Genomic DNA, 21,044 nt, shown 5'->3' with positions numbered 1-21,044 from the left:
GCGACTGCAATGATCCTTCAAAGTATCTGAAACGCATCTGCAATTATCCTACAAAGTATCTGAAACGCATCTGCAATTATCCTACAAAGTATCTAAATCGCGCCTGCAATTATCCTACAAAGGATCTGAAACGCGCCTGCAATGATCCTGCAAAGTATCTGAAACGCGCCTGCAATGATCCTGCAAAGTATCTGAAACGCGCCTGCAATGATCCTGCAAAGTATCTGAAACGCGACTTCAATTATCCCACATAGTATCTGAAACGCGCCTGCAACTACCCTACAAAGTATCTGAAACGCGTCTGCAATTATCCTACAAAGTATCTGAAACACGACTGCAATTATCCTACAAAGCATCTGAAACGCGTCTGCAATTATCCTACAAAGTATCTGAAACGCGTTTGCAATTATCCTACAAAGTATCTGAAACGCGTCTGCAATTATCCTACAAAGTATCTGAAACGCGTCTGCAATTATCCTACAAAGTATCTGAAACGCGTCTGCAATTATCCTAAAAAGTATCTGAAACGCGCCTGTAATGACCCTACAAAAAATCTGAAACGCACCTGCAATTATCCTACAAACTTACCTCTTTCTGACTGTAACATGCATATAAAAAATCTGAAAGGTACCTGTAATGAGCCTTCATACAACCTGATTTTATACGGGAATTACTGTTTCCCCTCTGTTTTCTAGCTGTAAGATAGCTATTTTATGACTGTAGAGTAGCTTAATTAGGTATGTATATCTGCTCTACTGAGTTTTCCAGCGACAGGTATTTCTTTTCTGCAAAACTTCTACGATGTTCTGCAGTGCTCTCTGGAATGCATCTAAATTTTGTCTGAAGTTGAACCTTTTTCAGGTTTATTTCAGTATTATTCCAGAATATTCCAGTACGTTTGCAAAATAATGCAGATCGAACAAAATCTACTTAAAAGCAAAATGCAGCCGTAAATTTTTGTACGGGTAATGTAACCAGATCTAATCAACGCTAACATGACCTTCTAGTCCAGACAAACCTAACCTAGGGGTCAAATTATTGTAAGTAGGTAAAGGGGTTATACTACTAGGGAAGTAACTAATTAAATGCAACCTTTTTTGGGAAAGGCGTCAAAGCATTGGTGAAGTAACTAATTTTAAGTAACAATATATTGGAAAAAGCATAAAATTATTCTGGAAAAAACTAATCTAATTTTATTTAAATAAATTAAAATTTTGGCTGAACCTAACCTAACCCTACCCAAAACTAAACCTAAATTAAAGTCTAAACAAAATTAAACCTAAGCCTAACCAAGAGTAACCAAATTTAACCTAGCCTTCTCTAACCAAAGTAACCTAACCTAGGCTTAAACAAAATTAAACCTAGCCTAGGCTTAAACAAAATTAAACCTAACCTAACCCAAAACAAAATTAAACATAAGCCAATCCAAACCTAACGAAGCATGGCCTAACCTAATCTAACCTAGCCTGGCCTAATAAAACCAAACCTAGCCTGGCCTAATAAAACCAAACCTAGCCTGGCCTTTTAAAACCAAACGTAACCTAGCCTGGTCTCACTCTCAACAAAAAGACTAAATTAGTGACTAAGCTCGGGAGCCGGTTCGCGAGTCGTAGTGTCTCAGCTCGGCTCGACCTTTTAAAAGCTCGCTCGCTAATTAATCGAGTCGCCAAGATGGCTCAAGCTCGTGAACAGTTCTACTTAGAAGTTTGATCAGTGAGTCAGCGATCAAATAAGGGAACTTTGACTTGAGATATTTCTTAAGCTTTATTAGATACACACTTGTTGTTTCGGGGTAGATTTCTCACTTTACCCACAACAAACGTGCAAAAGGCTCTGAGCCTTCGATAAAAGAGTGCTCAACTTGGCGGTTGTGCACCCATATAAATTTTAGTTTATAATTAGTCGCAACACCACACGCCAATGATAAACTGAGACAAAGTTTGGAGACGAAGGTAAATGTATTTTATAGCAACTGTCCGTGTTTCTTCCAATATTTAAGATTTGTTGATAGACTTAAAAAGAAATTAATACATGGAGGTTTCATACCCCAAGGATATCGCTTGAATTGAGAAAGAGATGAAGAGAAAATTGACGAGGGGGTAAACGCTTTGGATCTCTGTGTACACCTGAGTTCAAAAGAGTTCAGCTTTGACGGTGCATTGAGTTCAAAGCCTTCGGAACTCACAATTCAGCTTTGACAGTACATTGAGTTCAAAATCTTCGGAACTCACATTTCAGCTTTGATAGTACATTGAGTTCAAGACATATTGTTCACCTGAGTTCTCAAGTGTCTACCCCCTCGCAAATTAAGTGAAATTATAAGGAAAAATATTAGTTTCAGGGTATAAAAAATCACCAAAAAGGAATAGGAAAACAAGTAGCGCTTTTGACTCAAGAGATCTTTCAAGTTTGACCGTTAAAAAAGTTTCGCGCTATTTATTTATTATTTCAAATAATGTTTAGGTCGTATAAGTTCTATTGAAATTTTATCTTAACGAAATTAAATTGTAAGCCGTCTAGGTTGTGACGCGTTTTCGTACACTCTTATTGGTTAATTTCATAAACTCTATAATTATATTTTTACTCAAGCTTTGATCATTTCGTTGCTCTTGATATGCATCACAATGTTCTAGCCAAACGAACTATTACTATAGTCAACGTTTTTACCACATCATAAGAAAAGTTGGGATATATTTCGGTACGTAACTATTGATAGACTAAATCAGTGTGATCTATTAGGGTCAACTTTTAAATATTTAGCCAAAATATCGTCAATAGCTCCATAGAAAAAAATTTAACAAATTCGAAAAATTGTATCTAACGAAGAAATTTTGAAGTCATTATTTCCCTACAAATAATCTCACTGTTTCAAGAGTTAAAGACTAGTGGCATTGTTTAACACGAGCTATAATGTCATATTTGCACCAAACAATTTAGTCATAAAACGCAAAGCCAAATACTGAAATTATTTAAAATGAAGTTCTTTGAAATCGAAAAGAAAAACATTTTCACATGGAAAGTTATCTCATTTGCTTATTACCAGAAGTAAGATGAGACTATAAGTAAATTGCTCTAGAATTGGTAGTAGATCCTAGGACCAGTGAACAAATTTGAGGATTTTATGCCGCTTCCATCGCGCCTACACTAGAGAGAAAAAAATTGGTCGAGTTCCAAAAACATTTCCAACCCCCTTCCCCTCAACCTAAAGCCGAAGAACACGGACGCGGGTGCTTAATCTAGTTCGGCCGTCTACCGCCACGAGCGTCTCACGTTTCGGAGGGAAAATTCAGAAACCGCTATTAGAGGGCCAACCGTTGTGTCTTATCAAGAATATTCACTTTCACCAAGTGAAGAATTTGGTTACCTCGATACTTCTAGTCTCATCTCACTTCTGTAAAATTTGTTTCATTATTTTATTGTGTGTATGTAGGGGTAATTCTCTGAAACTTATGGACCGATTATGAAAATCATCAATAATATAATGCTACACAATCACTGAGTAATATAAGATATATTTCATATTTTTGAAAACAAGTTTTTAATTCGATTTCTCAATGTTTGAAAATCAAATCACAAGAGCTGATTAGCTCCTTTTACAGTCTTTGCTTAACAAATGGTCAGATATACGTGAAAATAATGTAATACCAAAATATTAAGATATAAGTAAAATCTTGAGTTATAATATTTTGATTTTAAGTTCTAATTAACGTTTGGGAAACACTGAATTAAAGGAAAAATAAATGTTCCCATTTTCCCCAATCCCATGATTCCCAAAAAGAATATTTCGCCCAAAACCTTTTACTCCCCTTTCGCACAAACCCTGGGATGTACTAGCTATGACCGGTCGGCGATTGTAAAAAATGAGTAATAGAGGTCATGAAGGAGCGAGGCCTTTGGATTCTGTTGGTAAAGTGATTACGCAGGACATAACTAGGTTAGGTTTGGTTAGGTTGGGGTAGGTTAGGTTGGGTTGGGTAAGGTTAGGTTTGGTAGGGTTAGGTTAGGTTTGGAAGTGGTAGGATCACTGATTTTCCAAAATATTTTTATTTTCATTGAGGTCCTTGCCTAATAACGGGCCTTTTCCAACAAATTGTTTTTTAAGATTCTGGAACAATAATCGTTACATTTATTAAGGTCCTTGAACAAGAAATATATGCCTTTTCCAAAATATTGATTGTTTTACAGGTCAGGTCAGGTTAGCTTCGATTCGGCTCAGTTACAATAGAGGCATTGGAATTAAATAATATACGATAGCCAATGTTTCAGTATTTGGGAAAAATATTTTGGGAGAACTGGAAATTGGGAAACTGTTTTTGGGGGAAATGGGGGAGAATCGTTGAAAGGTTTTAGCTTGTAGTTCTTAAATGCTACTTCATATATTTATACCTATATACACTAGTCTTAATATGTTTTTCAATTAAAAATATAAATTCTAGAAGGATCAGTTTTGACATTTGATTGAAATCCTTATAGATTTAATGTTGAATACACGTCTCGGTCAATAACAACGGTTGATTATGGGAATATACTTCTAGTTTAATCACCATTTCGAATGGTAAATTTTCGATTAACATGCTAATATTCGAGTTGAAAAGGTACGCATATTTTGAAAAACACCGTAATTACCATGAAGCCGTTATAATAGGGCTGTTTTTCATCTGTTTGCCGTCAGTAGAGCATTGTACTATTACTATATAGCTTTTTTTCCTTAAAACGAAACTCAATTTTACATTTTTTCAAAAAAATAAAAATGTAGACAGTTCCAAATTTATACCACGACTTGAGCATAATCGAACTTATTTTTTAAACAAGTTGGGAAAACCAAAATATTACCTCTCCGAGTCAAGACGACTACTTACAAACTTATTTACCCAGATATGGAAATGTTTCTTAAGTTAAAATTTATGAAATATTAAAGCAGTATACAAAGCATAGCAAATATACTGTAAATCAGACGACATTTTACATCCAATAATGTTATACTTGTACACATTAAAATCATCCGATGGGGGAGAAACGGGAAATGAAGAGATAAAACTTTGGAGGGATACTACCTTTACGTGTTTGTAAAGGCCCAATTTTCTACTCCTCAACTGTATGCCCTCTATGTTCAAAGCCATATTCACAACAGGGTTGCCATATAAACACTATCCTCTCGTTTCACCTCAACGATTTTCTTAGTTTGTCAACATGACTTAACGTTACATAACACCAAAGCTTATTTGTGGCTACACACACTGAAAGTAAATGCGTACCATAAAAAGCATGAAAACACGAAGCTATTATACGATTACGATCAGAAAAAGACAGCGGATTTTGGAAATGTTTACCGGTGAGCTCTGTCGTCATAGCTTTTCTCCGGTCATCGGCGTTTTATAAATGACGCTAGCGCAATAAAGCGTGCAAGGTACCAAGGCTTAACAAAAATTGTATGATAACATATTTATAGAGATAGATAACAACTTTTATAATTAAAATTAGAAACTAACATATCTCTTAAAATTCTCGCGTGATCAACTGGTTTCACGCTAATTAAATAGCTATAGTCCCATAGAGCTATTTGTATTAATTCATCCATGGTTTTTTCGCCAAGCTGAGAACTAGACGTTTAACGTCACGTTATCCAAAAAGTCGACTATTTTCTTTGAAGACCGCGCTAGCTCAGCGCTAAGCACCGTGACGTCAAAATTCAAAAACATAATCCCGTTATGTAGGACACTGCTAACAGCGCTGGGCTCTGCTGAACGCGGCCCAGATTTCCACCATGATTATAAAATCTAAGCCTAATTATTTAATAGTGTATTTAACTTTCGGCTCACTCTGAACCGTTAATGTCTCTGCATTACAGAAACGAAAACCAAACCCAAGCGTTTACTTTTTGGTTCACTAGGCCTATTGACAAATAACAGTTCATTTGACCATAGCCCACTTGATCACGCACGCTGGCTGCACGCGCTCTAGAAGCCCGTCCAAACGATTTTTTTACATGTTAACTCGCGAATACGGCGCGTCACATAGGTTCGGTCTAAACTTTCAAACCCGTCTGGTTTTAACGTGGGCCTCTATGGGAGGGGACCAGTTTTTTCAACGTTTTTGACAATATTAGTGCATCTACTGGTTCAAATCTCTTGAATTTTTAATGAGACGTGTATTGAAAGGTTTGATATTATCCTGTAAAATTTAAAGTCTTCAGCTATAATAGTTTTTTTATAAAAAATAAAAATCATCACATAGTAGAGAATTTTGCCCCTTCAATTTCTCTACTATGTGATGATTTTTATTTTTTATGAAAAAACTATTATAGCTGAAGACTTGAAATTTTACAGGATAATATCAAACCTTTCAATACACGTCTCATTAAAAATTCAAGAGATTTGAACCAGTAGATGCACTAATATTGTCAAAAACGTTGAAAAAACTGGTCCCCTCCCATAGAGGCCCATGTTAAAACCAGACGGGTTTGAATTTTAGACCGAACCTATGTTATTCTCATTTTTAGGGTCGATTGAGCGGGCTTCTATAGCGCGTGCAGCCAGCGTGATCAAGTGGGCTATGATTTGACCAACATTGCAGCGTTGCGCTTGTATTCACTTTGGGAAGGATTATGCTATAAACAGATGTAGTATAGCTTAAGTAATATATAAACATCCATTTTAAATAATAATATTAAAAAAAATCTTTTGAATATCAAAATGAAATAGAGCTTTAAAGCTACAAAAGTACTAAATGCATCATAATTACGAAAAATATTTCCACATATTCATTTTATATTATGGAACACGGGAATATTAAGGTTCTGAAGGATTTCTTTACACATCAAAACAAAAACGAACTTCTAACGCAGCGCACTAGTGTAACAACGGACGGACACATATAGACAAACACATAGACTGCTGTTTTACCCTTTCCGTATTAATTTTGAGTTTAGAGACATGATTATCTTAAATATTAAAATAAATATAATTAATATTAAATATTTTCTTCGATAGTTGTTCGCCTTATTGAGCGTTACATCGTTTTGAAAAAGAATAATTAAACATTCTTGAGAGACTTGACTAATATTGGCGTTTGAAATGAAGCATACGCCGGTTGCGTCGCCTTACTCAAATAGGTAGTATATAAGGGTGTCGAATCGCAGTTATGGATAAGAACAGCGCAATTGCGTGAACCTTTGGTGGAAGCCCCGCCATTGGAAGGCCAGACGTTTCTCGTAACCCTGGCCGATCGCCGCGTATGTCTTAACCTTAACGATGATGATGGAGTAGAAGCCAGGTGTACAGACTGGTGTCCATGTGGGATGGACAAAAACAAAGACCAGAAGATGGTGGTGTTAGAAGCCAGATGTACAGACTGGTGTCCATGTGGGATGGACAAAAACAAAGACCAGAAGATGGTGGTGTTAGAAGCCAGGTGTACAGACTGGTGTCCATGTGAGATGGACAAAGAGCAGATGACGGTGGTGATTAGAAGCCAGTGTGTACAGACTGGTGTCCATGTGGGATGGACAAAGAGCAGCAGATGATTGTGATTAGAAGCCAGTGTGTACAGACTGGTGTCCATGTGGGATGGACAAAGAGCAGCAGATGATTGTGATTAGAAGCCAGTGTGTACAGACTGGTGTCCATGTGGGATGGACAAAGACCAGAGGCTGGTGATGTTAGACAGGCAATGGAGTAATAGCCTGTAAGTGTAATACAATTTTCGAAATTTCCGGAAATTGAGAACACGTTTGCTCCGATTTGCAAACTGCGAACGCGGTCACGTGGGTGTAACAACAGACAGACACACAGACACGTTGAAATTAGAACCTCTCCGTGACATACGTCACTCGGAGAGGTAAAAAAAGATCTTATTATACAGCATGGAGAGAACTCATTAAACTCTTCAAATATTTATGCATGCATATTACCAACGGAATTAAGTCAAATTGCTGCCTTCATATCCAAACTGTACTGAAAAAATAACCATTCGAATATATAAAAGAAGCAATATTTCAAAAATAACATATTTATAAATATTTTACGCAAAGGTGATGGATTTCTTCAATCACTGCGTGTTGGCTCAGATAACAGTGAGTTAATTATAGGGGTATGCGAATACCACTTTTTGGCTATCGAATCGGTTACCGAATACCAAAAAATTTTCCTTATCAAATACCGAATCGAATAGTTTATTCCAAATCGAATACCGAATCGAATAGTTTATTCCAAATCGAATACCGAAAATTTTTACTAACCGATTAATCGCGAATAGTTAAGCCTAGTAATCGCGAATAGTTAACCCTAATACTCGCTAGTCGCAAATACTAGGCTAAGTATTCGCGAATATTAGAGTTACTACCAAGCAAGTGTATAAATTTAGAAGATCCAATGTTACAAACTACCTCTCCTCATTGCTGGCCAAGTATTTTTAAAATTTGCCTGGGCACTTGTTAGTAGTTTTTAATGGGAGACAAATATAATTGGGATGATATATTTTTAAATAAGGTGGGTCTCTCTAGTGCCAAGGACCTAAATTTCTGGTTGTCGAACTTTAACCGAATAGTCTGAACTACTCTGGTCATGTTTTGTACTCAAATTTAAAATGTCTTGTTTTACCGCATCATAATATATTTTCAAAAATATTTAGGTAATAAACACATTTAAAATTGGTGGAAGAAATCCTTACACAGCACAAACTCGAAAGACTTAAAAATTTGAATATGAAATTAAGTCATTTTACTGTAAATGCAAGTCAACTGAAAAATCTAAAACGAGATATTGATCGCAAAGCTACTTTAAATCAGAGGTACGGCTGAACGGTTTTCTTTTATTGGTTATTTAGACTAGTCATATTGCAAGCCCGGCCGGGACCAATGTGACTTGATGGATAAAATCCGATATGAACTATGGCCCGTTGTATCAAAATACAATTGTATTTAATCGGATAATTCGCGAATAATGACGGGTGGGTGTTGTCAGAGAGGATGCGGAAGCATGATAAAGGTTTCAGACCGGAGCCTCCGAAATGATCTAGGCCCCTGCCTATCGCGAAGATTTTTACACTAATTTAGTTCGCCGTGTTTTCTCGCTTGATGGCGCTTTTAGTACCGTAAAATAAGGAAGTTCAGACTGCTACAATAATAGGGCAAGGCATAGACGCAGAGCGGTGAAGCCAAGGTCGCTGATAGTAAAAAAATAATTTAGAATTTCCGAAGACCTTTATTAAACAATCATGCCAACTTTGTAAAGGAAAAAATTTAAGGTTAAAAAAAGTGAAATGTTATGAAGTGGTAGAAAATTTCTCTTACGGTATATTAAAACTGTGAATTAGCAACTTCAAGTAGTTTTTTTTTTTACTAAAAAACAACAATGTTAAAATCTCATAAATAATTTTGTAGTCCAAACATTCAGGGATAGATTTAATTTTAGAAGTAGAAATGGAGAACGGTTAATATTTACTTCAGTCCGACTCATAGCCCAGAATAATGCCCCTCCCTCCAACACGTTACGAAATGTTTAAATTATCTTATTGGCTCACTTAAACTACGTTTTGATGACGTTGCTGATGGTGCCGGCGAATAATGCGTAATTCCTTTTTACCTCTGTCGCTATGACCCGCCTCTTCTTTTAAAGCCCCCCTTACTGGGGAAGGGGGTCCGGGGCTATGACGCGCGCCAGATAGTACACATATAGGGTAAAAATATGTCCTATTTGAAACTGACAAGAACGGGCCTAGATAATTTCGGAGGCTCCGTTCAGACCGGTTATAACTGCGAAATTATTTTTTTTGGGAGAGTTTTTATATTTTACTTATTTATTCATGACCTTGATTATTACTTTTCAAGTTCGCGTTCATATTCCATCAGGGATAGATTTAATTTTAGAAGTAGGAATGGAAAACAGAGTAATGTGGGCGCGCGTCAAAGTCTCGGACCCTCTTCCACGGGACGAAGGGGTATGAACGACAGATGTAAAAAGGAATTAGGTATTTTCCCCGTTCCCGTCAGCAACGTCATCAAAATGTAAAATTTTCGTTACGTGTTGAAGGGAGGGCTTTATACTGGGCCATGAGTCGGACTAAAGTAAATACTAACCGTTCTCCGTTCCTACTACTAAAATTAAATCTATCCTTGATTCCATGTCATCCATCGCTGCCACTGGAAGTACATATTTCGGAATTATTTACTATTTATCTGATTTTCTGTGTAAGATAGTATTTGTGTAATTAATACCGACTTTACAATTAGAAACTAAATTCTTTGACTAACAAGGAAGCTCGCAATTTAGGTTTCTTCGTATACTAGAAAATATAGTTTTTTTTTGTCATTTTATCTTTAAACAAGAGCAGAAATTATTTTGCAGTAATCGGTGTGGTTTCAAATGTGCTAAGGTTGTACAATACCCTACAACTTTCTAAGACTATACATTTGCTCCCATACATTAACTTCAGAAATTCCTGCTCAATTCAATACTGGCGCGATACAGTGGCCACTTCACTATAAGGTGGCATTTCTAGTTTATGATACGTCATGAATTCCTGAATTTAGTGAACATTGCTATTTAACCCGCTTCTTTTTTGCCTTTACAAATTGCAAGCCGATTGAGGACAATTTCATAAAGCAGTTTTTAGCAGATTTGTTTCCGAGATTCCGAGCCACACGCACAAATCACAAACGTACCTACCCACCCACAAAAAATAAGCTCATAACTCCATTTAGTTATTACTTTACCACACAAAGTAAAAATGTGTGCGTAAATGGCATTGTTTTCTTAGAAGACAACCGATTGTAAAATACAGTCCAATTATCTTGTGATAAGACACTTCTTGGGGGATCCTTTGCCTTTTCTTAACACCAGTCTTGAAGTTTTTTAAAATAATATAATTTTTGAAAGACACACGAATTTTTATTAGTTGTAATTATTTACAAGTACAATTTCAGATGGTTACAAAATGCTCTTGTGGTGTTATTAAGATACGGAACTCTTATCAAAAATAGTTCTATTTTTGAAGTTCACTCGTCTGGAATCATAATTTTAGAGGCATTTTGATTAATCTCTAGCATAAAAAGAAAACAGTTGCCAGTGTATTTAGAAACTTCTCGTTCAATCGTGATACTACAGACCTCGGCTGAAAACACAAGCTGCCCCTTTAACTAATTGTACAATATGAGTCGATACAATATCACACAGATTTTGTAAAGTGTGAAGGGGAAGGAAATTGTTATGTGACAAAGAAAATGTCGTAGTAAACCATGCCTCTGTTCTGCTTGGGTTTGGAGGAGAAACCTTTAGTCGATAATGGCACAAATTAAGCCAGTACTTCAGATCCATGCGTATGCATAACAGAACTATATTACTATAAGTAGAATGAACCAGTTTATGATCAAGAATTTTAAAGGGTTGCTTATTTTCTTTATTTCAGCCACTATTCCTCGTTGCGCTGGGTGTGAACAGCCAATCTTAGACAGGTTCATATTGAAAGTTCTGGAAAGATCTTGGCACGCCAAATGTTTGAAGTGCGTAGATTGTCAAGCTCAGTTAACCGAAAAGTGCTTTGCCAGAAATGGTCAAGTCTTTTGTAAAGAAGACTTTTTCAAGTAGGTTTTATTTTACTTTGTAATTTAGCTGAAATTTAAAATAGTACATATATTTTTTTGGAATATTTAATTTTTTTGTACAGTGTTATGGAATAAGCGCTTGCGCTAAAATTTCCGCAAAAATACTTATACTGGCAGTAAGTTACGCGTCCCCTTGCACGAAACGACATCTGTGGTTGTTTGTTTTAAAGTGTAAAATTGAGAAAAGCTTGGAAAACTAGTCTAAAACACAAGCGTCATTATGGCGAGACAGATCGTGATTAGTAGTATCAGGCGTCACAGCACAGTATATGTTTTGGGTTCATGGGAGGAGGTCAAATAATTGACCCCTTGTGGGCTAGGAGCCAAACTCCATCGGGATATAAAAAAAAGTCGAACGATACTTAATACGAAAAGTTTATTAAAACAGTTTTTACAAAAATTAGGTATGGCAATATTTAGGGTAATAAATGTTAGGAAATATTTTAAGGAGAAATGTTGATTTGGTTTCCTTTTTTCCGAGTAATTTTACTTAAGGGAAACGGTCAGGTAACATGACATTATACCTTAAAAGAACGGCCATTTTCTAATTATAAAAGAAAAAATAAATGATCTCTTATTGCAAAATATTTAGCACTTAAAAACGAGGACCACCGGGCCGACATTGGTTTAGTGGCGTCTGGTTTGATTTAGCAGACTCCACTAAACCAATGGCGAAGCAGTAGTTCACGTTTTAAGACTAATTAAATGCTAATAATTTTGTAATAAGATATAATTTTTATACATTTTTCCTTTTATATTAAAAATTCCGTTCTTTTTAAGGATAATGATATGTTACCGAAACTTTAATACGAAATAGGTTAACATCTTGAAGCGAGAGAATCCCAATGTGTCTGTTCCCCTATCGGCGTGCCTAAAAGCGCTTATCGAGCAAATTTTGGGTTGGGCTAAAAAATATTAAAATATTAGCGATATTTAGGAAAAGGTGTAAAATGGTGTTGTACCCCAAACCTACTTTACCTTATTTATCATTACCTGATCTACTAATATTTTGGTTCAATTTACCCAATTCAATATAAAATTACCTGACCTTATTCTATTTTGTTTCAATTTACCCAATTTAATATAAAATGACCTAATCCTTTTCTATTTTGGTTGAAATAACCCAACCCAAAATCACCCCACATTACCTGATCTACTGACATTCAGGTTCAAATTACCCGGTCCAACCTGAATAATATTTTTTTCAAATAACCCAACCTTACCTGACCTAATACTACTGAGGTTCAATTAACCATACCAAGACTTATTTAATACTATAGGGGTTCAAATAAGTCTAAAACTATGGGGGTTGTAATAACCCAACTTAACCTTACCTAACATAAAACTATTTGGGGCTCAAATCATTCAACCTATCCCAATACTATTGAGGTTAAAATCACTCAACCTATCCTAATACTATTGGGGTTCAAATCACTCAACATATCCTAATACTATTGGGGTTCAAATCACTCAACCTATCCTAATACTATTGGGGTTCAAATCACTCAACCTGTTATAATACTATTGGGGTTCAAATCACTCAACCTATAATAATAGTATTGGGGTTCATATAACCCAGCCTAACTCTAACTTACGTAATACAATTTCGGCTGAATTAAATAATGTGAAACTTGCAATATCTACTATACAATAGAGCTAAGCTGTTTTCAAAAGCGCTAAAATGATCAAAAACATCAATGAAAAACGCGTTTATGAAAAAACGCGTTTTTTAAACGCTCTTGTGAAACACGCTCAATTAATATAATACATTTTGCTTGTAACAGCAGATTCCGATATAGCATCCGCTGTTCTAAAAAATAGCGGCGTTGGTCAAATCTGCTTTTTTAGAAATAGCGGCTGCTGTTTTGGGAAATAGTAGTATTTTCTAGGGTTTTGAACTGTTCTTAACCCTTGTTCACCTTAACACTTTAGTACAAATAGATCATCATACCAGACTTTAACTTACCTCACCTCACCTAATATTTACCAAACCAAAACTATTGAAATTCAAATGACTAAACAAACATAACGCCTTAAGGATCGTCCATAAACTACGTCACACTCTTATGGGGGGAGGGGGTTTGTAAGTTTGTGACGGTCCGTGACAAGGGGGAGGGAGGGGTTCTTCGATGCGTGACGTCACATTTAACATTAATTTTATTTCGAAGTCAGTTAGAGGCCAATTGGCTCTCTTTTGTGAAGAAAAAACAAACAAGTCCACCGTGGGAACGATTTCTACAATTATTTAACCAAATTTATATTTCATCATCGCTTAAATAGTATAAACTTTAAGCAATGATCAGCTACTTACGCGTACGTGTAGCCAATTTAAGCAGCGCATTTAAAACAAACAGAAAAGTTCACTGCAGAACAAGCTACACGTACGCGTAAGGACTGCTAAATGTAGAGTACGCGTAATGTCAGCTTAAACTTCTTAATGCCACTTTTTAGTCGCCACTAGCATTAGCGAGGATGAATCGGATCCTCCTTCCGATAGAAATGGTTTCTTTTCTTTCGCCTATTTTTGAAATCTGAATCCCAAGCTCGATTTGCCAAAGGTTTTCGTGTGACAATATCGAAAACTATTAAGTGTTCACCTTTAAGAAATATTTTGGAAGGTTATAAAAAAGCACATCCAGAAATTAAAGTTCCAAAGCTCAATCAGAGGCTAACGATATTTGCAAAAGCTTAAAACGAAAGTGAACTTTGAATTTCAAGTCGAGAAAAATATATCTGAGTGAAACCCATATCACTCAAGAAGAAAGGGTCTCTTTTTAAACTAATTAAATTTATAAATTAAGACAAATCGTTGGGGGGGGGGCTAAAGAAATGAGACGTGGTTTTTTAAGTTAGGGATCTGAGAAAACGTGATCTGGGGGACGGGGGGGTCAGAAAATGCCTTTTTTTGCGTGACGTAATATAGCTTATGGACGTTCCCTTACCCGACTAAACACAGTTGGGCTTCAAATAAGCAAACCAAACTTAATACAATTGGGCTTCAAATAAGCAAACCAAACTTAATACAATTGGGCTTCAAATAAGCAAACCAAACTTAATACAATTGGGATTCAATTAACAAAAACCTGACTTTATACAAACGGGATTCAATTAACAGAAACCTGAATTTACACAAATGGGATTCAATTAACAAAACCTAACCTATATTTGGGTTCAATTAACCAAACATAACCTGACCTAATACAATTGGGGTTCAAATTATCAAACCTAGCCTGACCTAATACAATTTGGGTTGAAATTATCAAACCTAGCCTGACCTAATACAATTTGGGTTGAAATTATCAAATCTAACCTAACCTAATACAATTTGGGTTGAAATTATCAAATCTAACCTAACCTAATACAATTTGGGTTGAAATTATGAAACCTAACCTAACCTAATACAATTGGAGTTCAAATAACTAAACCTAACCTGACCTAATGCAATTGGGGCTCAAATAACCAAACCTAACCAGACCTTACGTAATGAAATTGGGGCTCAAAACAACCAACCTAAATTGACACAATAACGAAAGCTATCCTAACCTAATGGTATTGGGGTTGAAATAACCAAATCTAGACTGACCTATTACTATTGCGGTTCAAATAACGAAACTTAACCTAACCTAAAACTATGTTTGTTCAAATTTCTTTCTTAGTACAAAGGATAACACCGCCTATTGTAGATGAAATTTGTATTATTTTTGAAACTTGAAAAATTAGGACACAATGCCTAATCGTTTTTACTTTTCTAATTTCTGGCGTAGGAGGTATGGTACGAAGTGCGCAGGCTGTGAACAAGGAATTCCGCCAACTCAGGTTGTTCGTAGGGCTCAAGATAATGTTTATCATCTCCATTGTTTCGCCTGCATCCTCTGCAAGCGACAGCTCAATACGGGAGACGAATTCTACCTCATGGAAGACAACAAACTTGTTTGTAAAACAGATTATGAAGCCGCAAAAGCAAGAGGTATATATTTTGCTATGTTCAAATTGTGAAAATATGTTTATGTTAATTATGCTACATTACATTAACGAGCAATAAGTATACAGCATTGTGATTTTTTCACTCTTATTTTTGTTGATTTAGATTCGTAAGAAGTTGGATCGAAAATTATGTTTCAAAATTAGTTTTATTTGCATGAATTAATTTATCGAGCAGAAATATAGGAAACGCTACGTATTTATGTGGATTTGTAGCAATGAAGACTGAATAATTATTATTTTTATAGCGCTCCATGATGTATAGAGCCAAAGACGTTCATACATAAAAGGTTTAAACATAACAATGGCATTATGTAAAACTTTATTGTTATACATTTTACAGAGGGAAGTACAAAGCGTCCAAGAACAACTATAACCGCCAAACAACTAGAAACCTTGAAGAGCGCCTACAATAACAGCCCAAAACCTGCCAGGCACGTCAGGGAACAGTTAAGCCAAGACACTGGTTTGGACATGAGGGTCGTCCAAGTATGGTTTCAAAACCGAAGAGCTAAAGAGAAAAGGCTCAAGGTAAAGAAAAAAGTACGGTAATATACGATCCCCACATTGAAATTGCATGTTCCGTTGTTCTTATTGGCAATATGAGTTTAGTAAAAAGAGAAGGGGTTGTGTGATAAATCAATCCCTATAATTCAAATTCGAAATGTGGTTCCCATTTACACCTCATTTTTGGAGTTCAAACATGCTCTATGTCTGTAGCTCAAAACAATTTTATTACTTTTTGATAACTTTCAACTTGAAATTTAAAATTAGCATATTTGATTAATTATTGTTTTATGAAGGCTGTTGTCTAATTTGCAGTGTGAACCCAGTTAAGCTAGATAAAACAGACCGAAGTGCAATTAGGCCTATTTCCACAAGATGAATTCTCATATGAGAATATAATGATGATTCATCATTACGGTGTAGCATGTTACATGTTTTTTTCACACGATAGTGTTTTCTTTAAGATCTACTTTATTTTTTCAAATTAATAATATTGAACCCGCTAGATTTTGTTTATGCAGTTTAACTGTAATAATGTTAAAACTTTTACTTATTTAGTGCTAAATTACTATTCATGACCTTGTTTAAAATAATAGAAAATGGTTAAAAAAAAATATATATATACTTCATTTATTTAACAGAAAGACGCTGGTAAAAGTCGATGGGGGGAATATTTCCGTAACACTGCTTCTGGAGCAATCAAACAAACATCATCATCCCCACCTACGCCAGGTTCTGGAGGCTCCCCACCAACTTCGCCCGAAAGTCAATCAGTACCGGATGATATGATGGTCACTGTATCCACCACTCCTACACTAACTGAAAGAAGAGGAAATGATCATGGCTTAGAGAGGAGGGGTTCGAAAAAATCTTCCTCGTCCTCGGATTTAATATCAGACAAAGAAGCTCACCTACCAAGTTCATATCGAGGTAACGTTGGAAAAGCTGTTCAATTTGTAAATGAAAGATAAGGTTTATGAAGTGTCAAATTTGCTTGAGACACAAGTAAAACACCTCAGCAAGAACGGAGATTACGCAATGGATATGTATAAATAGTACGTATTACGGATTCTCAACAAGGCCAAAAAGCTGGCAACCAAATATGCGAAGCACTCGCGAATGTGAGGTGACTCTAAATTGAGTCGGAAGTACCAGGGTCTCGGGGGGGGGGGAGAACTATAGCTCTCCGGAGAATTCTCAGTTGTTAGTTTTAAATTTTGCCCACAAACAAAGAGAGAAAATATGAATTTCCCTGGGGGGGGGCTGGAAGTCATATTTGTTTCTCTGCTGAACGTACGCCTAAGCAAAATACCATGTGAGATGTAAATCCATAATACATAGTATTTATACATATCCATGATTACACTTGGTAAGGAAAATCCATAATACATAGTATTTATACATATCCATGATTACACTTGATAAGGAAAATCCATAATACATAGTATTTATACATATCCATGATTACACTTGATAAGGAAAACCTAAGAAAATTAAATTAGATATTTCAATACGTCCTTGCACAAGGTACTTGTATAACTAGAACTTGCTATTTTACGGCTGAGGTTACTGTGTCTCCTTTTCTCACAGACGAACGTCACATATCGGGGGCTTCCTGCAAATATTCACTCTATGGCCCTCATCTTATTTTTAAGCTGCGAATCTAAACCTTAAGACTCAATACGTTATAAATAAACTTTCCCAAAACAATTTTACGAGAAATAAATTGACGAAGAATGTAATCAATTATAATTTTGTTATAACAATGTTCCCATTTTAAATATAATATCAGAACCCTCCTCGAAGTATTGAGATGTAAAGCTAGGTTCTCATTTGACCGAAAACACGACGGAAACCTGGCGTAACTTGACTCGACCGAAAACTTTAATGCGGAGCACGACGAAATTGCCGTTCCGCTCGTTTCGGTCGTGCTCGCCGATAATCGAATACGTCAGCCAATGAAAATGTGCGTTGTAGTGACGTCACTATCGTATGTCCCGGAAAATTTCACTTTATTGCGCAACGTCACCTGCTCAAGAGGCGTTAGTCGCGTCCGCTGGCCGAGCCCGTGTGCCTTGACGGTGGTTCCGCAGGTACCTTTGGGAACAATGATGAGCGACAATTGGGGAGGAGGGCTCTGATACGGCCCCCAGCTAGGTGCAGCGCCTAATCAAATGTTTTCTGAATGAATACGCGGACGGCGGATATTGGGGAAGCCAAAAACGACTAGAAATGCCTCACAGGATATCCAAGGTTGAAGTTATCATGATTTGTGATAAAGGCTCAGTCAACATTTGGAAAGGGCCTCATTCCATTTTGCTTGACCGTCGTCGTCGACGATCAACCTAAAATTCTTCTTAAAGCAGAGATAATCGAGTTCCCACGCTTGGTTTCCATCTCGAAAAACACGTTGGACCTGCCACGATTATAATCACAAAAAAAGCAAAAACAACACATTCATTTTTAGTAAATGGACTAGTGTCATTAGAGTGGGGGGCAGACAGTGGATCCCTCCTTTTAGGCGCGCTCTTCTACGTGCCTAGTAGGGGTATGACACTGAGTTAAGAGATAGAAGGGTATGACGTTTGCATACGTGCTACTGACACTACTCTAATAAGCTAATACAGTGGTTTTAGGCGCGAAAGCGGCGGAATAAAAATAGCGATGAAGAAAAACCAACCGGTTAATGGGGGTAAAATTGAACGAACGAAATTCAAGTGCAAAACGCAATCCTATTAAAAGATTGAATTTGTAAATACCAACTGGCATATTCAAATCTTAAACGATTAAGCTAAATTTGAGAAAACAAAGCTCTTATTTAGCTCTTATTTAAAGTTTAATCTTTACAAATACGACGATACGAGAAGGTGAAGTAAATGATAAGTAAAGCCAAGAAGTTATATCAGTATCTCAGAGAGAAGATATAAGATGCCTTTGTATTCGCGCGCCATAGTCCCAGTCCCCCTTTCAAAATACCAGGGGGGACGTAAAAAGAGGCGCCGGGCTATTTCGCTCTCGTCAGTCGGAAATTTTCCTCACTCGCGTCGTCGCGCTGACGTGAGTTTTCAAGAACCAATGAGATGCTGGTTGTAATTTAGAGACGGGGATTGACTGCGGACCTACGTTAGGACTGGAAATAAAGCTGGAAATCTGGCGAATTTATATCTTCTCTCTGATATACTGATATAACTTCTTGGTAAAGCTTACTCACTTCTTTTTTCCGTCTTCAGAAAATTATCCAATAGGTTTGCACGTTTTATTTTTCCCGAAAATCAACAATCATAGATATACACTAAAAACATATCCTAACAAGAGCAAAAAAAATAATTACGTAAAAGCTACACAGTGCGTACAGCAATTTCAATGCATTTTCGATTTTCCTTATACTTAATTAACAATTATATCAGTAGCTTTACAGTTATGATCTCATTACACATTCAAACGGCGGGCTGGGTCCATTTTATATTGTCCGTTTTCGACATATTTCTGATTTACATAAACAGAACTGGGATAAACTCCAACTTGAACTCTCTCCTGTTTATCAGTACTCATTTTCAATAAGGGGTACACGAAATATCAAACTAGCTACCCCTTCACACAAACTTAAAATTCCGGGGCAAGATACTGGTTGTGACTGAAAACATGCACATCATGTATGATATATAAAATGGTTATTCACATTTATTTAACTGTTAATAAGATAAAACTCGTTATTTGTAACCAATTCCCTTTGGCATTTGAAGTTTCTATGGATTCTCGTGCAATCCCTGTTTATTAATGGATTTTCTAAGTTGACGCACACAGATGATAAGCGCATAAGCTATCTTGGTTTAAAACATAAACTTACGTAGCTAAAAATCACGCACCTAGAAAAAATAACTATACTACAAGTTGGGAAAACCAAAATATTACCTCTCCGAGTCAAGAGGTCTACTACTACAAAGTTATTTACCTAGATATGGAATTATTTCACTTTTTTGAAGTAAAAATTTACGAAATATTGAAGCAGTATTCCAAGCATAGCGAATATACAGTAAAGCAGACGACATTTTACATCCAATAAGGATAAATCTTGGACACATGGAAATCAGTCAATGGCAAAGAGAACAGGAAATGAAGTCTACGCTTCAGCTGTTTATCCTATATTCTGACAGCTACATTCACAAAAGGTTAGCAGTGTAAACACTACCGTCTCGTCTCACCTCAACAACATTCTTAGTTTGCCAACATGAGTGTCAACGTTAAATAATACCAAAGCTAAATTGTAGCTAGACGCACTGATAGTCTATGCGCACCATAAAGAGAATAAAAACTCTGTAGCTTAGCCCTACTAATCTAATTGCCACCATGATCTTTTCTTCTATTATAAAATCTTAACCTGATTATTTAAGAGTGTATTTAACTTTCGGCTCACTCTGAACCGTTGATGTCTCTTCATTTCAAACACGAAAATCAAAACCCAAAGTTTACTTCACCTCAGGCCTCAATTATTTACTCTTTATTTCACTAAGCCTATTGCGGGTAATACTAGATATACCCGCCGGAGTTTAGATCTTAGTTTTCTTCATGAAATCACTAAAACAAGGATTTTTCTATATACAGATGTAGTATAGCTTAAGTAATATGTAAACAGCCATTTCAAATAATAATATTAAAAAAAAATCTTTGGAATATCAAAATGAAACAGAGCTTTAAAGCTACAAAAGTACTAAATGCATCATAATTACGAAAAATATTTCCACATATTCACTTTATATTAAGGATAAAGGGAATATTATGGTTCTGTAGGATTTCTTTACACATCAAAACAAAACGAACTTCTAACGCAGCGCACTCTTGTAACAACGGACGGACACACACAAACAAAAACATTGACTGCTTTTTAACTCTTTCCGTATTAATTTTGAATTGAGAAACAAGATTATCTTAAATATTAAAATAAATATAATTAATATTT

The 21,044-nt window shown here is 36.1% G+C and overlaps 1 protein-coding gene across 1 annotated transcript in view; it reads left to right on the top strand.

Moving 5' to 3' along the window:
- Lim3 (Lim3 homeobox protein) overlaps positions 1 to 21,044 on the top strand; it is a 30,276-nt gene that overhangs the window by 6,018 nt on the left and 3,214 nt on the right. The window contains exons 2-5 of the mRNA XM_089860403.1: positions 11,404 to 11,578; positions 15,364 to 15,566; positions 15,924 to 16,111; positions 16,729 to 17,017. Coding sequence (XP_089716529.1) covers positions 11,404 to 11,578; positions 15,364 to 15,566; positions 15,924 to 16,111; positions 16,729 to 17,017 — 855 coding nt within the window. The remainder of the gene's footprint in view (positions 1 to 11,403; positions 11,579 to 15,363; positions 15,567 to 15,923; positions 16,112 to 16,728; positions 17,018 to 21,044) is intronic.

Source organism: Phalangium opilio, unplaced genomic scaffold, assembly GCF_054372755.1.
Source record: "Phalangium opilio isolate 3A_F unplaced genomic scaffold, DU_Popi_V2 ptg000352l_1, whole genome shotgun sequence".
In the NCBI taxonomy this organism is placed as follows: domain Eukaryota; kingdom Metazoa; phylum Arthropoda; class Arachnida; order Opiliones; family Phalangiidae; genus Phalangium; species Phalangium opilio.
Note: the sequence above shows the minus strand (reverse complement) of the source record. Positions and strands in the feature narration are given on the sequence as shown.